At 34.7% G+C, this 22,068-nt stretch overlaps 1 protein-coding gene, 1 non-coding gene and 1 pseudogene across 2 annotated transcripts; 1 reads left to right on the top strand and 2 right to left on the bottom strand.

Annotated features, from left to right (window-relative positions):
- Nucleotides 1-6,544: 6,544 nt before the first annotated feature.
- Nucleotides 6,545-7,027, bottom strand: LOC143629369 (gallate 1-beta-glucosyltransferase 84A23 pseudogene; annotated as a pseudogene).
- A 711-nt stretch (nt 7,028-7,738) lies between these two features.
- TRNAG-UCC (transfer RNA glycine (anticodon UCC)) lies at nt 7,739-7,810 on the bottom strand. Its single transcript has one exon. It is a non-coding gene; the product is annotated as a tRNA-Gly (tRNA).
- Nucleotides 7,811-14,946: 7,136 nt separating this feature from the next.
- On the top strand, nt 14,947-20,957 carry LOC143629484 (uncharacterized). Its single transcript, XM_077098752.1, has 4 exons — nt 14,947-15,063; nt 18,391-18,619; nt 19,424-19,478; nt 19,569-20,957. The coding sequence occupies exons 1-4, from the start codon at nt 15,005-15,007 to the stop codon at nt 20,042-20,044; spliced, it is 819 nt and encodes a 272-aa protein (XP_076954867.1). The 5' UTR covers nt 14,947-15,004; the 3' UTR covers nt 20,045-20,957.
- The last annotated feature ends 1,111 nt before the right edge of the window (nt 20,958-22,068 follow it).

Here is a 22,068-nt window from a genome sequence, read left to right as displayed (position 1 = left end):
TCGAACTTGGTGCAGTCGTATTTGCCTTGAAGATCTGGAGACACTACCTTTATGGTACTAAGTGTATCCTCTACACTGACCATAAAAGCCTTCAGCATATCTTTGATCAGAAGGAACTTAACATGAGACAACGCCGATGGAACGAACTCATCAGCGATTACGATTGTGAGATCCGGTATCATCCTGGTAAGGCTAATGTGGTAGCCGATGCGCTCAGCCGAAAACCCTGCCAGCTTAACTGTATCTTGCCGCGCACGCAGCTTCACTTCGCGCCGATTCAAAGCAACCTTGAATCGCGTATTCGTGAAGCGCAGCGCGCATCCATCAGTAATGGTAACCTTCGCGCCGAGTTAGCGTGTGGCGCGGAAGCGCACTTTGTCCCTAATCTGAGTGGAATTCTCTGCTATCTTAATCGCATCTGGATTCCCTTGGATGAGAATCTTCGCGCTGATATCCTGAGTGAAGCGCATAAATCTCGGTATTCTATTCATCCCGGCGCTGATAAGATGTACAAGGATTTGCGCATTACTTATTGGTGGCCCGGTATGAAAAAGGATATTGCTATGTTCGTAGCTAAATGCCTGACTTGTTCTAAGGTAAAAGCTGAACATCAACGCCCATCTGGTTTGCTCGAACAACCAGAAATTCCTACGTGGAAATGGGAAGGTATAGCGATGGACTTCATTACCAAGTTACCTTTGACAGCAAGCAAACATGATAGCATTTGGGTAATAGTTGATCGTTTGACTAAGTCTGCTCACTTTCTGCCCATTCGTGAAAACTACCGTGTTGAGCAACTCGCGCAGCTTTATGTCAAGGAAATTGTCTGCCGCCATGGTACTCCTTTGAGCATCATATCCGATCGCGATGGCCGTTTTATATCTCGCTTTTGGAAATCTCTCCAATCTGCGCTAGGAACTCGCTTGGACATGAGTACGGCATATCATCCTCAGACTGACGGACAGTCTGAGCGAACTATTCAAACTCTTGAGGATATGCTCCGATCTTGTGTTCTTGATTTTGGAGGTAATTGGGATTCGCACCTGCCTTTGATTGAGTTCTCTTATAATAACAGCTATCATTCAAGTATCGGTATGGCCCCATTTGAAGCACTTTACGGTCGTAAGTGCCGCTCCCCGATCTGTTGGAGCGAAGTGGGAGAAGCTCAAATCACAGGACCCGAACTAGTTCAAGAGACAACCGATAAAATCGCCAAGATCCGTGATTATCTGCTGACTGCCAGAAGCCGACAGAAGAGTTACGCAGATCGTAGGCGGAAGCCTCTCGAATTTCAAGTTGGTGATCTTGTTCTCCTCAAAGTGTCGCCCTGGAAGGGTGTTGTCCGCTTTGGGAAGAAAGGTAAACTTGCTCCTCGATATGTTGGACCATTCAAGATTCTCGCGCGTGTAGGAAAAGTTGCCTACAGACTTGACCTGCCGCCCGCGCTCAGTAATGTGCATCCAACGTTCCATGTATCCAATCTCAAGAAGTGTTTAGCCGACGAGAACCTTCACATTCCACTTGATGAAGTTCAAGTTGATGAATCTATGCATTTCGTTGAGAAGCCTGTTGAGATTATGGATCGCGAGGTTAAGCAAACCAAGCGCAGTCGCATCCCTATCGTGAAAGTTCGCTGGGAGTCCAAGCGCGGAGCCGAGTTTACATGGGAAAGGGAAGATCAAATGAAGATCAAGTACCCGCACCTGTTCTCTGCGCAACCTACTTCGAGATAAATTTCGGGACGAAATTTCTTAAAGTAGGGGAGACTGTGACATCTGCCCCGATCCGACCCGACCCAGGTACCCGTTTCTCTGATCCGATCTCTCTCTTTTATGATTTAATATTTATTTATACTTATATTTTACTTTTAATAATAATAATATATTTTCCTTCCCGCCTCTTTCTTTCTCTTTCTTTCCGCCGTCCCGTCCCTCTTCTTCTCTCTTTCCGCCTTCTTTTCCCTCTTGTCGCCGTCCCGCCCTTAAGCCTTGTTTCCCTCATTTTCTCCTTACTCTTTGCTGTCCTTTGTTCCTTCCCGCCTAAGGTTGTCTGCGCAGCTCCACGCGCCAGACTCCTTACAAGGAAGCCTGCGTGAAGACCACCTGTTACTGCGATACGCGAGACGAACTGTCCCCGCAGCGCGCTAAGGATTTTAGTTCTTCCCGCGGCGCGCTATGGATACCGTTCTTCCCGCGACGCGCTAAGGAATATAGTTCTTCTCGCGACGCGCTTAGAATTGAAGTTCTTCCCGCGGCGCGCTTAGAATTGTAGTTCTTTCCGCGGCGCGCAAAGGTTGGTTCTGTCTGCCTTCGCGCTCAAGCTTTCTCGCGCTATGTCTTGAGTCTTTTCTTCTGTTTAATCCAGCTGTTTACTTTTGTGTTATCTTATCTTTTGAGCCGTTGACCTAATCTGCTTTATGTCTAAAAAAGCCACTTTTGGCGCAGCATGCACACCAACCCCATTGGTTGACAGAAAAAGTGACTGACATTATCTTTTGAGATCTGCTTTTCCATGCTTGACCAGTACCTTTATCTGACCCGCCCATGCCTGTTTACTGTTCCCTGTCAGCTTTCTCTTGCCCCCTGCAACTGCCATATCTTTTGATATCTTTTGCTTTTGGAATCTTTTGCTTTTTGAGATATTTTCCCCTTTTTCTAGGGATTGTGTTCCCTAGGGTTTCTCTATAAATAATAATGTTATTTTTCCTAACACTACACACACAAACACTTAATCTCTCATGTCCTCTCTTGCTCCTTGCCGTTGTTCTTCCTCTGCCGTCTCCTCTCTCTTTGCCTCCGTCTTCCTCCCTGTTCTGCCCTGCTTTTCCGGTAATATATATTATATATAATAATTTACTTATTAATTATGCTAACTTGTAATCAAGACTTAAAACAAATCATTAAAACAATAATCTTGTTTATAGGTTAACTTGTGCTTGTTTAAAGTTGATTCTTGCTTTATCTTACACCGCATCGTTTATCAAGTGAGTAATCTCGTACCTAATCCCTTTTTATTTTTAATGTTTTGGGATGTTCATGTGTTCGTACAAACTTGAGTCTTAAACTTGTTTATGAACTTTAGTCGCGCAGTATCCCATGTGTTGAGGACGTTTACTTGGCTGTTTATTTGTATGTGTGTATCATTAACCGCTTTGTTCGGCCTATTCCGCAGTTTTCATGGATCCATTAGATGAACACGGGAGACCTATCGTTTACGGTTTTCTTTGTTTACACTTGCACAGATGTTTTCTCGTTTTTGTGCTCATTTGGGAGCACGGATTGAACTATGAACTATGAGCTATGATCTATTTAGGCTTGATCACAATCTGATTGCACCCTTGTTAAACACCAGACATACACGTGTTGCGCGCAGATTTATTGTTATCTATGTATTGTATTAAACTTGATTTCTCACCAACACGCAAGTGTTTGACGTTTATTTTAACACATGTTCAGGTTTGCAGTAGCTGTTTTGGAGCTTGTGGACACGTAGGAAGTTTTCTTTATTTTGGACCTAGATTAAAATGTATCAAGACAAGTTATTGCTGTTCGAATATTATGATTTATAATATATTGATTTATGATGATTTATGTTATCTTGTTTACTTTGCGCGTGCGCGAATGAATGTATTTATTAAATATTGACACCCAATAGTGTCACGAGTAATGAAACAATATGTGGCGCCCCGATGTATAATCCGCCTTTGGTCGGGGTGTTATATTATCTGAATACAACTTAGTGTAAACGTCAAAAACAGGTTTAACTGGTTGTTCGGTTGTAACAATCCTGATTTTGGGCCTAATTTTTTTTCTCTTTAAATGTTATCTATTTAGTATTTGATTTACAACGAACTATTAGATTGAAGAAAAAGTAGGAAAACCATGAATATAATTTAGAACCATTTGCACTTAAAGTCGCACTATTGAGCAAGCCCACACAATTACTAATCCCACTAAAAATATTTACCTAACAACATTTATTTAGTTCATGTATGTGCATGTAAAACAAATACAAAACCAATCTACCTAATTTTCAAATTATGTAATCGTATCAAAATATATACATAATTGCATAGCACTTGTGCAAATAACTCATGTTACGAGTGTGTTTATTTGGTATATATGTACACATATAGTATTATTTTTAAGATTAAGTAAATTTCCAAACAACTTATAACTGTTCATGCATACATATTATTTTATATAATCACCTAGTTTATATAAAGATATATATTAACTACAATAATTTTATAAAAATCACAAGTGTAGGAGACCTATTTTATAAAAACTCCATATTATCTTGTTAAGATTCTCTATTAACACAATATGAACCACCCCTATAGCAAGTGACTTTCACTCTTTTGTCCTCTCTCCCATTCCAAATCATACACACACAATGACGGATGTTTCTTTGGGCCAAGATGGGCCGCAACCCATCACGTTTTTCGCTCGGTAGTGTATTTTTTCTGAAAAAATCAAAAAAATATTAAATGTATTGAGTTCGGCCCAGCCAAGTTATTTGAATCCGGCCCAGCCATACTATTTGAGTCCGAGCTAGCCTTGAATATTTTAAAAAAGAAAGTTTGTTTAAAGCCAAAAGAAATTTGGTTTTTTTACCTTTTTATTTTCACATGTTTTATTGTTTTATATATTTTTTTTGTTTTTCTTAAAAAGAATTTTTTTGTCTTGCAAAATAGTTCTCAAAGTTCTTAGTTTCAAAATGATTCTCACATGATCCTAATCTTATATATATATATATATATATATATATTATATATTTACTTTTATACTTTTTTTTATTAAGACGAGAGGAAACTCATATATCAAGGATTGTAACTAAAGTAACTAGTGTACCCATGCGCATTGCGCGATTAATATGGCAACAAACTCGAATATTAATATGTATATAGAAACACATCATGACGACTATTACTTCGACGCAACAAAAAGAGTTTATCCAAAAATCAAAAGAACTTGGCTTGTGTCGATTCGGCTCATTAAAACTTTAATGGGCTAAGTTGACATAATTTAAAACTCAAGGACTAAAGTTGTCAAAACTTCAAGGTTATCGTAACTTTAGATATGCCTTTTATATATAGTATAAATATAAAAAAGCACATAAAAACGAAATTTTTGTGGAAATAAACTAATTTTTATATCCATCTATAATATCTATTTTTTTAAAAAAAGAGAAAGATATATATTATCTATAATTAAAAAACAATTTTATAGTATAAAATATAAACGGGTCATGGGTCTTTAAACCCAAATAGCTTTTAAATCGAGTTATAACATCTCATTTATTTGTAGAACCCCTTCATCATCAAATGAAAGTATATTATTAACTTTTGTACGATAAATTAAATTAAAATCCAATATATATATATATATATATATATATATATATATAGAAAAGTGTTCAAATAAGAATAAGGAGTTTCCTAGGAATGGTAAGAACCAAGACAAAAATTGACATTTGGCATTACAAATGATGGTGAAAGAACAATTCTAGAAAACTATGTCGGTTATTGGTAATTTTAAATCTCAACCATTGATTAACATGATCCAATGGCTATGATTTATTCTCAGGCTTCCTAGGAAACTATTTATTTTTAGGATAATCCTCCCCTATATATATATATATTATAAACGAATAATGTAAAACCCTCGTAATACGAAGGATAAAAGCTAGTTATAAATAAGCATTAAGGTCAACTCAAAACTTAGAAAACAGATCTACCTGCTAAATTGTTAATAACAACCTTAAAATCTTATAATAAGCACAGGTGATTAAGACCTCGTAATTAGTCGTTCAATAAAAAAGACCTCATAATTTTTTATTTTTTTTTTGAACGGCAAATTAGGATCACTCACGGACCACTGGAGTATCATTGTGTCACCAGCAGAACCACGTGATCATATCCATCTCCACTAGGCAATAATGCCTAACCACCAATTCAGGAGGAAACCCAATAAATCTTGAGAAAATCCCCTTGTGGGATTCGAACCCAGGACCTTATGGTCCTTAAGCCTTATCCCACCACCAAGATGTCATTAGGCTATAAAACCATGGACAAAAAAAAAGACCTCATAATGAACTTGTTTTTTTTATTAAATCACGACATATAGCGTGAAAAAGAAAGTTATTATTTTTTTTTTTAAATTTAAATGTTTTTCGATTTGTTTATGCTAGTAGGTGGCTAGAGAAAGAAAGTTATTATTATTTTCAAAATTTAAATGTTTTCGGTTTCTTTATGCTGGTAGGTGACTAGAGATTCTCCACTGGGATTTAAAATGAACTAGGATAATGAAACAAAAATGTAGAATCGCAAAACTAGGTATCAACCAAAAGATATTCTATTCCCATTTCAATAATTTAACCGAAATTTTCCATTTTTTAAATTTATTTCCACGCAACTTATTTCTTATCTCTATCCTCATTTTCAAATTATACTTGTTTATTTTTCTTAATATTTATTTTTTTTCACACATAACCACTCGTAAACATAGTAAAAGTTAAATCATCAGGTCATTTGTTGGTGTGCTTAATCCGATTTCTTCGAACTTAGCTTCATGATCTCATCCACAAACTCGTGGATATTTCGATCAGAAGTTCCACCTTCCACGGCATTCTCGGCTGCTTTCTTCCACTTCATTGCATTCTTCTTCATCTCCGCCGCCTTTACACCACTTGTAGCCTCCCTTAAACACTCCTCCACCTCATTTCTTCCAATAACCCCGTGCTCAGCCGCATCCCTACACATCCGGATCCCAACCTTCCATTCATCAACCAAGTATTTGGCATTAGTCACTTGATCCCCCCACTGGGGGTATGCCACCAACGGAACACCACTGGACAAGGCCTCCATTGTCGAGTTCCACCCACAATGAGTCACAAAACAAGACACCAAATGGTGGGCCAACACTTGTGCTTGTGGGCTCCATTGGACCAGCATCCCCCTCTCACCCGCTTTCTCCAAGAATCCCTCGGGAAACATGCCAGGTTTCAATAGAGCTTTTTTTTCCATTCGAGATCAATGGAAGGCTTGTAATCTGACAAGATTCTGTACTTAGAACTTGTAACATTGCCGCATTGTCATATTCAATTATGCAAACAAACCCAAGAGTGCCATTACATTAAAATAACAATTATGCGCATACTTATTTGGTCAAAAATGTCAAAATCTTTGAAGCATTTTTAAAAGTATACTTATTCTTAAAATTATATAAACTTTTGTATATGTATAAAGTTTTGAAAAATATATATATAATTATGATCTCATTAATCCCTTGTAATTGCAGGTTGGTACAACACCGCCCAACTAACGCCTAGCTAGTTCTTCACAGACTTGTGAGAAATCTAGAAAATGTATACTATCAATAGACTTGTCTTCAAATCCCAATACCTTTTTTTGCAACAAATGTTCAAATCAAACATAGTGTTCAACATATTTTGTATCGATGCCAGAAAATTAAATTGAAGCGTCTGAAAGTTAGCTAAAAAGGGCGAGGGAATTTTTCGGAAAACATGGAAGCCGGATTGTAAACATAATTTCAGGGAAGATGAAAAAGGAAAATTGGAAATGATTTCACCTTTTAATTTGATGATATTGCGGCAAACAAAAACATTCAAGTTGAAATTTTAGAGGTTGATTTGGGATGAACTAAATAAAAAAAATAGTAAATGTGGTTGGCCGGGGTGAATTATATAAAATCTATCAGCAGTTGACTTTAATGCTTGCGTTTGCCGGGAGTCAAACCCGGGTCTATTGCTTGGAAGGCAATTATCCTAGCCGTTGGACTACAAACGCTTTTATTTGTTAAATTGCTTCTATGTATTCATTTCTTGTGGTTGCAACTAAACTAACAACCAAAGTTGGGTATATAAACTTTTAAGGATACGAGGCAGGGTATGCATCAGATTAGCAGGTATATATATAGCTGTTGGGATGGCCCAAAACATGACAACCCGCTTTGAAATTTTTTGCACGGTTTTAATCAAGAACACATTTGAGAGAGATGCAATCATTGCCTTACCTAAGAACTCTAACTCTGATAAAGAACACATCCCTCATACAACATTGCCTTTAGATTGAACAGCGAAGTGGGTCCCGCTTAATTATGAGGATGTCCTTACCGGCCAGATCAAGCATGCAAAGTCAGACCAACCAATTGACGATAACGTATGTAGTTCCAAACTTCTAATGTATCATAGGGAGTGTTTTATGGTCAGGGCCGTCTCTGAGAATTTAAATACCTCGGTCAAGTCAAAATAAAAAGGCCCGTAGGCCTTAACGAAAATTTTTTATTCGCTAATGTACATGGATAAAACTTTTATCGACCGAATTATATAAGCAGATTCAATCATGAGCATGTAATTATCTCATAAATCATTGCAAATAACCTTATTTTTAACACCAAAAAACATATATATATATGTAATATATATTAAAAAGTTTGTGCCCCTGAAACTTATGTGCCCTTGCCGATGGTGCGATTCGCACACCCTCCAAGCCTCCCATGTTTATGGTGCATCTAACAGTGTACACATTTCTACTTGTTCGCGTACTTGTTATGAATTGGATCGGTATAAAATTAGCGAAAGTCAAATGGTTGTTTGCTATTGATTATTGAATTAACTCAATCACTGTTTGTTAAAAACTAAAACAAAATTTGAGGACCACTTTTTTTATTTAAACAGTGTTGTTCTTATATATGGTTGCAAGGAATGTTGTCGTGTAGTATATATGTTGTCGTATGCGTTTTAAGATGTGACCATAGGTGAAGGGACATATGAATTGAGGTTCGGCTTGTACTAAAGTTTTGTGGTTACAAGTGGAGCTCGGTTAGCTACCTTGTACGTAGTGTTTAGTTTTCATATTTTTGTTAAGTGTGTAACTATTAGCTACCCGTAGAGGGGGTAAATCTCCAAGAAGAAAGATTAACAACACATTAAAATTTTGGAACGATTTTCTTATATTTCAAAATGAAAATTACAATGCTTTAAATAATAAAAAACTAAAAATTCCTAAAATGCACTTTATTCTTTTAGCTTGAAATACTGCTACCACTACCTGCATGCATGCAAAATCATGGAAGCATGGGATTACTTCCTAAATTAATGCTAGGTGGTTGTTGACTTAAATTCCTTGGCTGCCACGAACTAATCCAACAAACCGCGGGCTGGTGCTTTGATGTCTCTAATGGGCCGGGCTCATGAGGTTTGGGCTTGACCCATTGTTATATGGGTAGTATCAATAATTGTGTATTAAACTTATATCATTACTATATATAATGCACTAAAGAGGGTCAAATTAAGATGCTAGAATTTTAAGGGATTTACATCACTCAAAGCATTATGTACAACCAATAAAGCATGTAGTATAGGGGCAATGTTGTCCACTACAAAATATGTTCTTCTGTAAATTCATATTGTTGGAAAATAGTTACAATCTTGACCCTCAAACTTTACTAACTTTTTGTAAATTTACAAAAAAGTTACAACTTTTATCCCTCATGTATTTGAAAAGTTTATATATTTTCTTTTATTCTTCTACATCACTAAATATATTACGTTTACAAGAAAACTGAGCTTACCAATGCATCGTACTTATTTTTTTCGACGTTTCGACATAAAATGTATACAATACCGAGGTACATATTATAATGTACAAGTCACTAAAGCATTAATGTACAACTCAAATATGCAATTATAAATCAATAAAATGTTTAAACACATAAGCATCCATTAAAGTACAACCACCCATGTTCATTTTTAGTTTATAAATTATGAATTTACAAATTCAGTCCTCCCACTACAAAATATGTTCATCCGAAAATTTAAATTGTTAGAAAACAGTTACAATTTTGTCCTCCAAACTTTACTAACTTTTTGTAAATTTACAAAATTGTTACAACTTTTACCCCTCATGTATTTGAAAAGTTTATATATTTTCTTGTATTCTTCTATATATCTCTAAATATATTTCATTTAAAAGAAAACTGAGCTTACCAATGCATCGTACTTATTTTTGTCGACGTTTCAACATAAAATTTATACAATACCGAGCAACATATTATAATGTACAAGTCACTAAAGCATTAATGTACAACTCAAATATGCAATTATAAATCAATATAATGTTTAAACATATAAACATCCATCAGAGTACAACCACCCATGTTCATTTTTGGTTTATAATCTATACTATATATAATACACCAAACAAGGGTAAATTAAGAGACCCATTTTTAAGTAATTTACAACACTTAAAGCATGAGGTACATGTGTTAGTAAGGGTAAATATGTCTTTTAAACACAATCCATCCAACTTACAAGTTTGGTCCCTCATGTTTAACCATATTATGTTTTTAATTTAACTTGTAAACTAACTTCCCACTCATGATTTTTAAACGACTATAGCATTTTCATACGTTAATATTTTTATAAACAAAGTGCACCATAAAAACGAGCATTTTATTCTCTTTAATTTGGATATGATATTGTTGTAATTTTTTTTCATTTTAAATAAATTAATATGTTACGTATGGGTGTTCAGTGTCGGTTTTGATGGTTTTTAAGTTAAACTTGTGAGTCCAACTGTTAATACTGATTTTTTGTCGTCCAAAACCAAACTCAACCATTGAAAGTTGAAACTGACTCGTTACTAACGGCCTGGTTCCAATTTGGTTTCACAGTTTAAACTTTAATAATAAATTTAGTTTAAAATAATTAATAATTTAAAGGTATCATCAATTTTAACTAAAAACCAACATAATATGATACTTGAGATGATCATAAATAAAAAATGATAATTTTAACCACATAAATGATAAATATTAATAACAACAAAGATTACAAAGTGAATCATATTGCAATTAGGTTAATTTACATTTTTTTCTGGTTTCATATGGTCGGTTGCCGATATAAACCGCGAACATCCGTTCACTACGTTTTGAAAATTTTGAAACCGACCAACAAACCGAAAGTAAAAAAGAAAAAGAAAAAGAAGTCAAACCAATGACCGATTTAAACGATTTCAAGGTTTTAACCGAACCATAAACACTTATATTTGTACGTGATTAACAGATTCAAACACCCGCTGCATCGCACGGGCACCCGTCTAATAGTGAATTTATATAAAAACAAGCTTATACACGGTATCCATTATCTTAGAACAATCTACATTGATAACTAGAGCATGATGAACATGTAAAGTTTGACAAATTAAGTGGTGTTCATGTTTGCGACTTGGGTTAAACACCTCGCTTGTTGTGACGGAAATATGACTTGCTTTTGAATAGAAAATAAGGAAACATTTACATTAAGAGAGTCAATTCGTTAAAACATGACATGGTGCATTAAGTCGTTAAAAAATCACTATCCTTGAAACTTTATAAAAAAAACATACGTCAAACAAGAGCGTTAACTGTTAAAATAAATTAACATCGAATACTTTTATATAATTTCCTATAAGGTTTTTTGCAATTACGATTAAATTTACATCAATTTTGTATTTAAACTAGGTAATACTCCCGGGGCGTTTGGAAATGCTAAAATACAACAAATTAGCATATTAAAACAACACATTGGAACCTACACAAATTTGGTTGGTACTGGGTTACATCACCGAAACTAAACCAAAAAATAATTACATTAACAAAACCCGTGCGCTGACGCTTTGAAACTATGCAAATTCGGTCTGTATCGACGGTATCGAAACCAAATGATAAAAACATAAATTAGTAAGCCTAGAATATATATATTAAAAATAACTTAATAAGCATATTTAAAAGTATAACAATATATAATAAATTTATGATTAGCTATTAACTAAGATTTATTAAACTTGAAAGTATAAAAAAAATAAAGAAGGGTCATTTTAAGAACAACTATTTACCATATAATTTAAATAACTAAAGAATTGGTGAAAGATGCAACAAGTGAGACTTGAACTTGAACACCCTTTCTCAATACAAAGTTCAGAAATTTGAAAACAACCAGTTGACTATAACATTATATTTGCTATTCTTTCAAAATAATACACTAAAACATCTAACAACAAGTTTTTACAAAGTTTGTGGCATCAACCATTTGATTTTTATCTATATATCTAATGAGCCTTTCTTACACCATCATAAAATATGGTCAATGCCATACTCTATCCTAACTTTCATGTATTGTTGAATATAACAATAAGCTAAGAGATTGATATGCTTGTCTTCCAAAGTTTAAGGGTAAAAGGATGGTTAAAAATGAATATGAAGTGGATTTGTAGTTGGTGCCATAAACAAATGACACTACTCAAAATTGTATGGTAATTTAGCGAGGGAAGTTAATCTTCTTTTTAATATATATACCAATACTAATGAGTCTAGTATGTATTTTCTTTCTAGCATTTAAACCATACTTATCGGCCATCAAAAATAATTGTTAGCTGGTCAAAAAGTAAAAAAAAAAAGGTAGTCCATCTCCAACTTGTTCGATATACCAAACACTAGCGGAATATTAATTTAATATATATGTTAGTGGTGAGGTGGGCCCCGCTATCTATTTTTTATTTGAGTATTTCGGTTTGGTGGGGCCCACTAGCATTTACGTCATAAAAATTTAACTGAGTTAAACTCTGTTACACCATACGCTATGAGTCTTCAACGGGTGATATGGCGGGCGCCCTTGGGCGCTCAACACCACCAAGGGCGCCCTTGGTGGTGGGGCGCCGGTGGTGAAGGTGGTTGGAACGGCTGGGCGTGGATGGGGCTTGGATGGTGGGGCCCTCTCTCTATCTCTCAAACACACATACATATATGTGTGTGTATAGATAGAATGAGTATCATTACAGAACTCTTAAATTATTTAAAAACTTGAAGGAACCCTTAAAAATTAACGTTTTCGATAAATTTTTTTGCATGTTAGTGTTATTTGAGTGTAGTTATATCATTTTTTATATCTATAAATACGATTACAATTATAAAAATTAGTTTTTACACATTTCTAAACTTTTTTTTTGCATATATGTAAATTTGCTATTACATTAATTTTACACATATGTAAACTTATGATTTATATATGTAATAACAAATTTATATATAAAATATGGTAAAACTAGATTCAAACAATGTTAATATATGAAAAAAATTTAAAAAATGTTTATTTCTTATGAGTTTCTAGAAGTTCTTAAATTTTTTGGAGTTCTCAATGATACTAACTCTATATATATACACTATATATATATATATATATATATATATATATATATATATATAATGGGCGTCCTTACCATAGCGGAGTATTATTGGATGAGGCTTCAATGCCCCCGGTGCTTACATTTGCGTTGATGTGGCATGGTGAAAGGGACAAAGGATGGTCTTACAGGAAAAAGAAAAAAACTTTGACAAAAGAAAACATGTTAAAATTGAGATCGTCGTATATTTTTTTAAGAAAAAATTTCCAAAATTTCCCATTTTTAAATAGATACTGGGGTTAACATCCCGCGCTTCGCGACGGGACCGTTAAATCGAACAAAAACATAAGTAAAAATGCTAAACCATAAGCTCGCTGCAAATCAACGCGAAGTTAGCATGTATCAAGTTACGACATCGAAACTAAACAAAAGAAATAAACATTTCAATGCCAGAATACAACAAATTATCATATGTAGAACCAAAAAACCCATCACGTTACAGCTGTGAACCAACACAAAGTCAAATAGTATACGCAGTACCAACACAAACTCGTAAACATAAATTAGTAAGCCAGAAAAAATATTTTAAAAGCCATGTGTCAAACGTTGAAACGCATATATAACATGCGACAATTATATATTTTTAAATCATGAAAAAGTTTCGGTCATTATAAAGACGAACTATAAAAAATATGAAAGAAAAGTTTAAAAGAATCGTTTAACCAACAAACAAAATATGTAAAACCGATACTTTCTCAAGTTTAGTGTTTAAAATTATAGTTTGTTAGATATTTTAATTAGTTGAAATAAATATCATTATTTTTATTTATAGAAATATAGCTAGTGATTTAGTAGTTATAATTAATAAACTAAAAATTGAATAGTAAAATGAATAGTGACTTTGTGAGAAGTATGAAATTCACTTTTTAATATATATTTCCACCAAGGGTTAGGCTAAATGTACCCCTCCTGGTTGCTTGTCATACCCCCCCCCACACTTTGGAAAAACCAACTTTCATATTAACCCTTGAAATCATATAATTACTAAATTAGCACAAAAGTAAGGATTTAATATTATTTTTTTTACAAGTTGCGTTTTCTTTTTATGATTTCGAGCTTAGGGTTTTGGGTTTCGGTTTTAGGGTTTAGGGTTTAGGGTTCGGTTTCGGGTTCGGTTTCGGGTTTAGGGTTTCGGTTTTAGGGTTTAGGGTTCGGTTTCGGGTTTAGGGTTTAGAGTTCGGATTCGGGTTTAGGGATTAGGTTTCGGTTTCGGGTTTAGGGTTTCGGGTTTGAGGTTTAGGGTTTTGGGTTTATTTTGTAAACGATAAAGTGGTAAAATAAGGATATTATAAATAAATATATATATTATTAAAATTAAAAAAAGATATTATAAATATTTATAATATTAATATTAAAAAAAATAAATTAATAGTAGTACTTGATAGTTTTTAATTTGATATATGTAGTGGAGGTTATCAAATGAAAGTAATGCTATAGGGACTAATATGTATATAAATAATGTTAAGAGCTAATTTTAATTTATGTAATAAGTTTAGGAGGGGAGTATATTTAATAAAAATAGAAAAATAAGGGTACGTTTAGCAGCACCCATATATTAATTTCAAATATACCACTTCAAAATTCAATGTCCCTTACTAATCGGGGTTAACGACCGTCAATAACTAGGTTAAAAAGAAAAAAGAAAAAAGAAAAAAAAAAAGACAATTTTGATTGTGCTGGTATTGAAGCTCACATCATTAATCATTATTATAGCCGAACCCTAGTGTGGATGACTTGACCCAAATCTCGTTAGCATTAGCAATGTCTCGTCGTGATTCCGATTCCAGACACCATCGATCTCGTCTAGATCGCGAACCCAGGTACTATTACTATTATTATTATTATTATTATTATTATTATTATTATTATGACCTCACTGTGGAAGTACAACAACTAGACGCTGCTTTCATTCATCTTTGTTTACTGTATATTTATAAAAATTTAACCTTTAGGGCGTGTTCGTTTCACAGAATGGAATGGAATTGGAATTGGAATTTGCATAGGATTTGGAATTGGATTTGGAATCTAAACATTCCCATAGGAATTGGAATTGAAAGGAATTGAAATCCAATTCCATTTTGATGTGTTCGTTTGACAAATGAGTCGGAATTGAGTTTTTTTTTTAAACGAGGATAACGGCGGAAACATTTTAGTCTCTTAGATTTTTTGTTTTTTATTTATATTTTGCGTTATAATTTTTTTTATTATTTTTTTGAATTTTTTAATGGGTTTTCTATTAAGATAAAAAACCCCTCAAAAAAGTATTAAAAATAATAATAAAAAATTCATAAATCAAAATATAAATTAAAAACCAAAAAAGTAAAAAAGCTAAAATGTTTTATTCGTTGTCTTCGTTAGCAAAAAATAAAAAAAACTCGAGAAAAGATTCCAATGAATTCCTCCACATGTTGGGAGGATTTGAAATCCTTGTATTTTAAGGAATTTGAAGGAATTGAATTCCAATTCCAATTCTTTGAACCGAACTGATGCAGAGCATCCGGTCCATTAGATTGGCCCGGCCCAAATGTTTATTATAATTTATAAATAGGGTTGTTAGGTCTTTTGTTTAGTTAGTTGATTGTTTTTAATTAAAATATTTGTAAGCTTTTAAGCTTGTTCACCGAATTATTCGGTTTGAATCGTTTGAATGAAATCAATGTGTTCTTGAGCCATTTGATTGCTAGTCGAAACTGCATCACGAACACACCAAAATGGAATTAAGATTCCAATTCCAACGAAACGAGCACGCCATGTCATGGGATTTTAATTCCAATTCCTTTGAATTCCCACGAATTCTGTGAAACGAACACGCCCTTAGTATTGAATCTTTATGATTCTTGTGATCTGATGTGAATCATTTCAATATTTTTTATGTTTTGTGTGATTAATTTGGGGGTTTAGGGTTATCTGTTTTATTTACTGATCTGTGGGTGCTTTAGATAATTGATCCTGCATTCTAATTGCAACTTTTAGGCTAGTGATGCTTGTATCTGTAATCAGTGACTCTGTTTGTGAAGTTTCAAACCCTAATTTACAATGTAGCTCTTTAATGCAATGTTTTAAAAACCGGTGTTTAACTAGTACAGGATTGTGCTAACAAATGGTACAATGCAATTTTACATAAATGCAATTTTAACTCAAAAAATAACCCAAAAATACATAATAAAAATAATTCCGAAAGTTAATTCGTAATAAAAAATAATAATACAAATGTTGGAAAATATGGGCCGGGTTCGATTAGCTTAATGTGGCCGACTGAGTTATGAACCGTTAGAGTTTTGGGTAACGAGCATAAAATCCGCTTAATGAATAACCAGTTGAGACACCGAGAGTTAACGAGCGGCGCTAGGTGATGAACTAACGAACCGACATCCGGCGGCGGTGCGCAGAAACAGCAGCTACAACAGCTGTTGTGATGGCAGCGGCGGTGTGCGGTGGTGTCCAGATAGTGAAGCGGCGCTGCGCGGTGGTGCGGGGTGGTCTTTGGCGTCCAGCAATGATGGTCGGTGGCTGTTTGCAGTGACCGACGATGACCTTCTTGGTGGTGCCGTGAAGTCACGAGAGAGAACCGATTATGAAGAAAATTGTTCTCCAAATATATTGGAGTTTTGGCGGCTACCATTCTTGTCACTCAAGAATTAGTGTTTTAGGTATTTTATATATAAACATATTATAATAATAATATTTCATGATTAAATCCTAAACGGGCCCCAAAGTCCAGCTTGGTCCAAATCTCATTTAAAACCCGAACCAATTTATTTATCTAATAAATAAATTTTTAAGATATTACTATTTATATTTAGTATAAATAATAATAATCTCGTTATATATTCGTCAATACCGGTTAACTAATTTAAGCGGATTTTATGCTCGTTAAGTAGCTTAATCGAAAGCCGTCCAAGTGGGAGACTGTTGGAACTTGGAAAATATGGAGCGGTTTGATTAGCATAATGTGGCCGACTGAGTTATGACCCGTAAGAGTTACACCTTGGGTAACGAGCATAAAATCCGCTTAAATTAGTTAACCGGTATTGACGAATATATAACGAGATTATTATTATTTATACTAAATATAAATAGTAATACCTTAAAGTTTATTTATTAGATAAATAAACTGGTTAGGGTTTTAAACGAGATTTGGACCGAGCTGGAATTTGGGGCCCGTTTAGGATTTAATAATGAAATGTTATTATTATAATATGTTTATATATAAAATACGTAAAACACTAATTCTTGGGTGACAAGAATGGTAGTCGCCAAAACTCCAATATATTTGGAGAACAATTTTCTCCATAATTGGTTCTCTCTCGTGACTTCACGGCACCACCAAGAAGGCCATCGTCGGTCACTGCAAACAGCCACCGACCATCGCTGCTGGACGCCAAAGACCACCGCGCAGCGCCACTGCACTATCTGAACACCATCGCAACAGCTGTTGTAGTTGCTGTTTCTGCGCACCACCACCGGATGTCGGTTTGTTAGTTCGTCACCTATCGTCGCTCGTTAACTCCCGGTGTCTCAACCGGTTATTCATTAACCGAGGTAAACTTAAATATTTATGTTTCTTTGGTTGTTTCGTATCGTACTCGTATTGTTTGTAACCGGATCCTGTACGGTTCCTAAAAGTGTTGATTACTCGATTTTATTCCGCTGCGTTTTGTCTATTTATTAATAATTATGAGACAATTATTAAAATCGTGTTTAATTGTTAAACCGTTGACTGATCACCACTGGATCCCAACAACAAACGCACTATATTTTCAAAAATAATCCAAAAGTTTACTCGTTTTGATGTTGGTTGCTAGGTTAAGAGTAATTTTTAAAAAATATGGGCCACAAATATAAAAAATCTCTTGGGCTTAAAACTGGTTTGCCGTTACAAATCGGTATTTTTGAAAAAACCATCGGTTCGATGTTCTACAAACCGGCCAAAAGTACCGTGTTCAAAATACCGGCCTGCTGTGCGAAATCCGGTTCAACCGGACGGATCGTCCTGGTTTTTAAAACATTGCTTTTTTGTCATGACACATTGTAATTTCATATAGGTTTCCTTTTCATTTGTTTGTCTAATTGATTTACCTTTTTTATGCTAACTCATACTCATCTTGATGGAACCTTGTGTGTGTTTTACTATTGTTCCATGCCAGTCCTAAGCGAGTTAAAAGGGATGGAAGAACAACAACCGAACAACCAGCCAACAACCTTAATTCTACTGATCGTGACAAAAAACACCATCCTAGGTTGCAAGATTCTGGTTCAAATAAAGAAACCGCGTCATTGAGCAAAGAACATGACAGAAAAAGTAATGGGTACCGTGACGGAACAAAGAATTCTTCTGATAATGTTGAAGCACCTCGGTCCCGATCTCACCTACAGGTTTTTTTTAAGATGATTATGTTGGGATCTTTTTAATAATTTCGTGTAATATTCCTTTTTAGATACTAGGATGATGAACTGACTCCGGTTTCTTTTTTCCATATCACTAGCTCTCAAAAAATTAAAGTATTTATTCTTGCTGTGCAATACCCATTTTTGCGAGTGATGTGAATATAATTAGGCGTGTAAACGAACCGAACAAATACGAGCGAGGCATATTCATGTTCGTTCGTTTAACTTTAACTGAAATTATGATTGAGCACGAACAATGAAACGGGCAGTGTTTTCTTGTTCGTGTTTGTATATGCTCGTTCGTTAACAATATAAACGAACAGTTTATGAACGTAAACCAACAAATACGAATGAACATATGTGGACGAACATACTTGGGCGAAGACCAGTTAAAAGTAATGTGAGCATCAATTTACCGTGTCTAAAAAATTTATAAAGTTTGACTAATAACATGTGGTATATTAATTTCATAAAATTAGACTAAGTTGGAACGGCCCAAAATTTTTTAATGAATATACAAACAATTGAATTTAAACAAACGTAAAATAAATATTATAATTTAACATAAAAGAAAGTCCATAAACGTAAATGAACGAACATGACATGTGTTCGTGTCGTTCATTTAGCATGAACAGAAAACTGTTGTTCGTGTTTGAACATAAACGAGCTTCTCGTTGAATGTTCGGTTTGTTTACTTTTGGCTGATGTAAAATATTAATTTGTCCCGTTTCCTTCAGTTGGTCCTGTATGTAATAACCATTATGGGATTGCATGTGCTTGTCTTTATAACAGCATGATGAACGTGCTGGGCAAGTCGGTCGTAGCTTCAGACACAGGGAACGTACGGGTGAGATTATCATTCTTTGCTACCTTTTCTCTGTTTCACGAGGCACCTGAATTATTATTTCTAAATAATATTTTTAATATTTTCGTTTAGAACGTGACTGGTGGAAGGACACGAATCCGAGAGATGAAAAAGTGGAACCAGATTCAAAGCAGCTCTCAAAGAAAAGACCATCGTTTCGTGAGACAAAACTACCGGTTAATGAATCAGCAACACAAGGTGCAAAAGAATCAGCTAATGTTGAACGAAATGAAAGAAAAGAGGAAAGAAGAAAGCCGCTAGAGAAACCGCCACCGGACCGACCCGACAGGCGGGTGTCAGGGGGACGGGACCCTCACAGGAATGAAGCACAGAGGATGAAGTTTCAATCAAGAGTCAGGTATGGTGGCAGTGGCGGCGGTGGATTTGGTGGTTCATTTAGAGGAAGGGATGGGTTTAACGAGCAGCGACAGGGTGGCTGGAGAGCTGAAAAGTGGAAGCATGATCTTTATGATGAAGCTAATAAAAGCCCAACCTCAAAGAACGAAGAGGATCAAATTGCAAAGGTGGAAGCTTTACTTGCATCTTAACTGTTTTTTGTGTTTTGTTTATGTTAATGTTTGTTTAGATCACGTGTTCTGTTCGTTGGTTTATGACAACAATCTTTGTTTTGTCATTTGGTTTATTGGACTCGGCATGCCTTCAAGAACAATATATATGAACTGTTTATTAATAATAACAATGGACCTTTTGGCACATAACATGAACTTAAAAGAACAACAATTTTATACACTTGCAAAGCAATCAAAATATCAAATAACTTTTTTAATCTGCATCAGTTACTTTTGATCTTTGAAGCATGAAAAGTGTTTAAAGCTGAAGAGGTGGAGTCTTTCTTAAAGTTAATTGATTGGCTATCGTAACCGAACCCAGATCTTTGTTGCAAGTAACCGGTGGTGGGTGGCTGAGACTCTGACCTGGTGCGGCGGTGTGACGCGCCCTCTGCTGCCACAGAGCCCTCCAGGAGGTGGTAGCTGGCGGAGAGGGAGCGGTAGCTGTTATGAAGCCGGTGGCTCTTCATGACATGCATAACAAATGGTATAAGTCCTTCCATTTTTTTTTTGCTTGTTTTTGTGGGATGGTAAGTTAATGTTTGATGTTTGTGGATGTGGATTTGATGAATGTTTTTGGAGGGATACATGCATCTATATATATATATATATGCATATTTGTGTGTGTGTGAATATGGTGGCACATAAATTTTACTTTTGACTTTTGTTGATAGGTTGTTTTTGAACAAAACAAGATATTGACTTGTCCGTGTTTTTTTATGGATAAACTATAATATTGTTAAAAGAGTGGTGGCTACGGCTCTTAGGCTGTATCCAAATCCAACGTGACAGCGAACAGAGGTTTTCATATCCCTGTTCTAGTGCTTGCATCATGTCTCATTCAATTCTCTTCTAAGTTTGACTCTATCCTTCTTCCTTGCATAAAAACACCCCCTTAGAGCATTCCCATCCTATTCCATATATTTTTCCTATAATTTAGCTAAAAACATCATTCCATAAATTTATCTATCATTTTTCAAAATTCTTCCACATTTTATTCCCTATTCATATCCATAAATTAATTCTTTATTATTTTTCTCTTTTGTATTATTATATAATAAATGATGATTGAGAGATATGTGATATATTATATGGTATGGATCAAAAATGAGTCTCTATATTTAGAGATTTACTTTAGTTGTCATATAACTCATCCATATAATAGGGAATGGATTGGAGATGTGATTTTGATGGTTTTCTTAAAGTTTACCCTAAATTATATGAGTTTGACAACTTTAGAGAATGGTTTTATTAAAATTTACCCTAAAATTTACCATCAAAATCACCTCTCCATTCCTTTGAAATTGAGTTTTCAGAAATTTCGGATCCAGAATTTTTGCACACCCTAGACTATGCTAAAAGGGGGAGTTGAGTGAATTTATAGATTAGGAATAGGTAGGCCAAAATCATGAGTCGTAGTAGCTTGCACGTTGGGGGGGTGTGCATGGTCATGGCGCGAGACACTAAGAGCATTCTTAACCCATTCTTTAAAGTTGTCAAACCCATATAATTTAGGGTAAATTTTAAGAAAACCATCAAAATCACATCTCCAATCCATTCCCTATTATATGGATGAGTTATATGGCAACTAAAGTAAAACCCTAAATAAAGGGACTCACTTTTGATCCATACCATATAATATATCAACTATCTTCCAATCACCATATACTATATAATAAGACAAAAGAGAAAAAAATAATAAAAAAATAATTTGTGGATATGAAAAGAGAATAGAATGTGGAAGATTTTTGAAGAATGATAGATAAATTTATGGAATTGTGTTTTTTAGCTAAATTATATGGAATGGGCTGGGAATGCTCTTATATAACAATGTAACATCTTCACTGGATGTTCGAGATGTTTACCTCAAAACGGGTCATTTTACGAGGCACCAAGTCCGGTGATGCATGGCGCACGATTGATTTAATACTAGTTAACAATATAAAAAACGGTCGAGAATAATATAATGTTACAATGAACGATGAAGGAAAAGGCGCGTTAGG

This window comes from Bidens hawaiensis, unplaced genomic scaffold, assembly GCF_021521415.1.
Source record: "Bidens hawaiensis isolate Kalapana, Puna unplaced genomic scaffold, B.hawaiensis_p1.1 tig00005195_1, whole genome shotgun sequence".
NCBI classification, from domain to species: domain Eukaryota; kingdom Viridiplantae; phylum Streptophyta; class Magnoliopsida; order Asterales; family Asteraceae; genus Bidens; species Bidens hawaiensis.
Note: the sequence above shows the minus strand (reverse complement) of the source record. Positions and strands in the feature narration are given on the sequence as shown.

Excerpts from the sequence above, each read along its gene's own strand:
- LOC143629484 (XM_077098752.1), top strand. The coding sequence starts at position 15,005 with ATGTCTCGTCGTGATTCCGATTCCAGACACCATCGATCTCGTCTAGAT. Across the intron at positions 15,064-18,390 it reads CGTCTAGATCGCGAACCCAG|TCCTAAGCGAGTTAAAAGGG; the intron begins GTACTATTACTA and ends GTTCCATGCCAG. Across the intron at positions 19,479-19,568 it reads CAGACACAGGGAACGTACGG|AACGTGACTGGTGGAAGGAC; the intron begins GTGAGATTATCA and ends ATTTTCGTTTAG.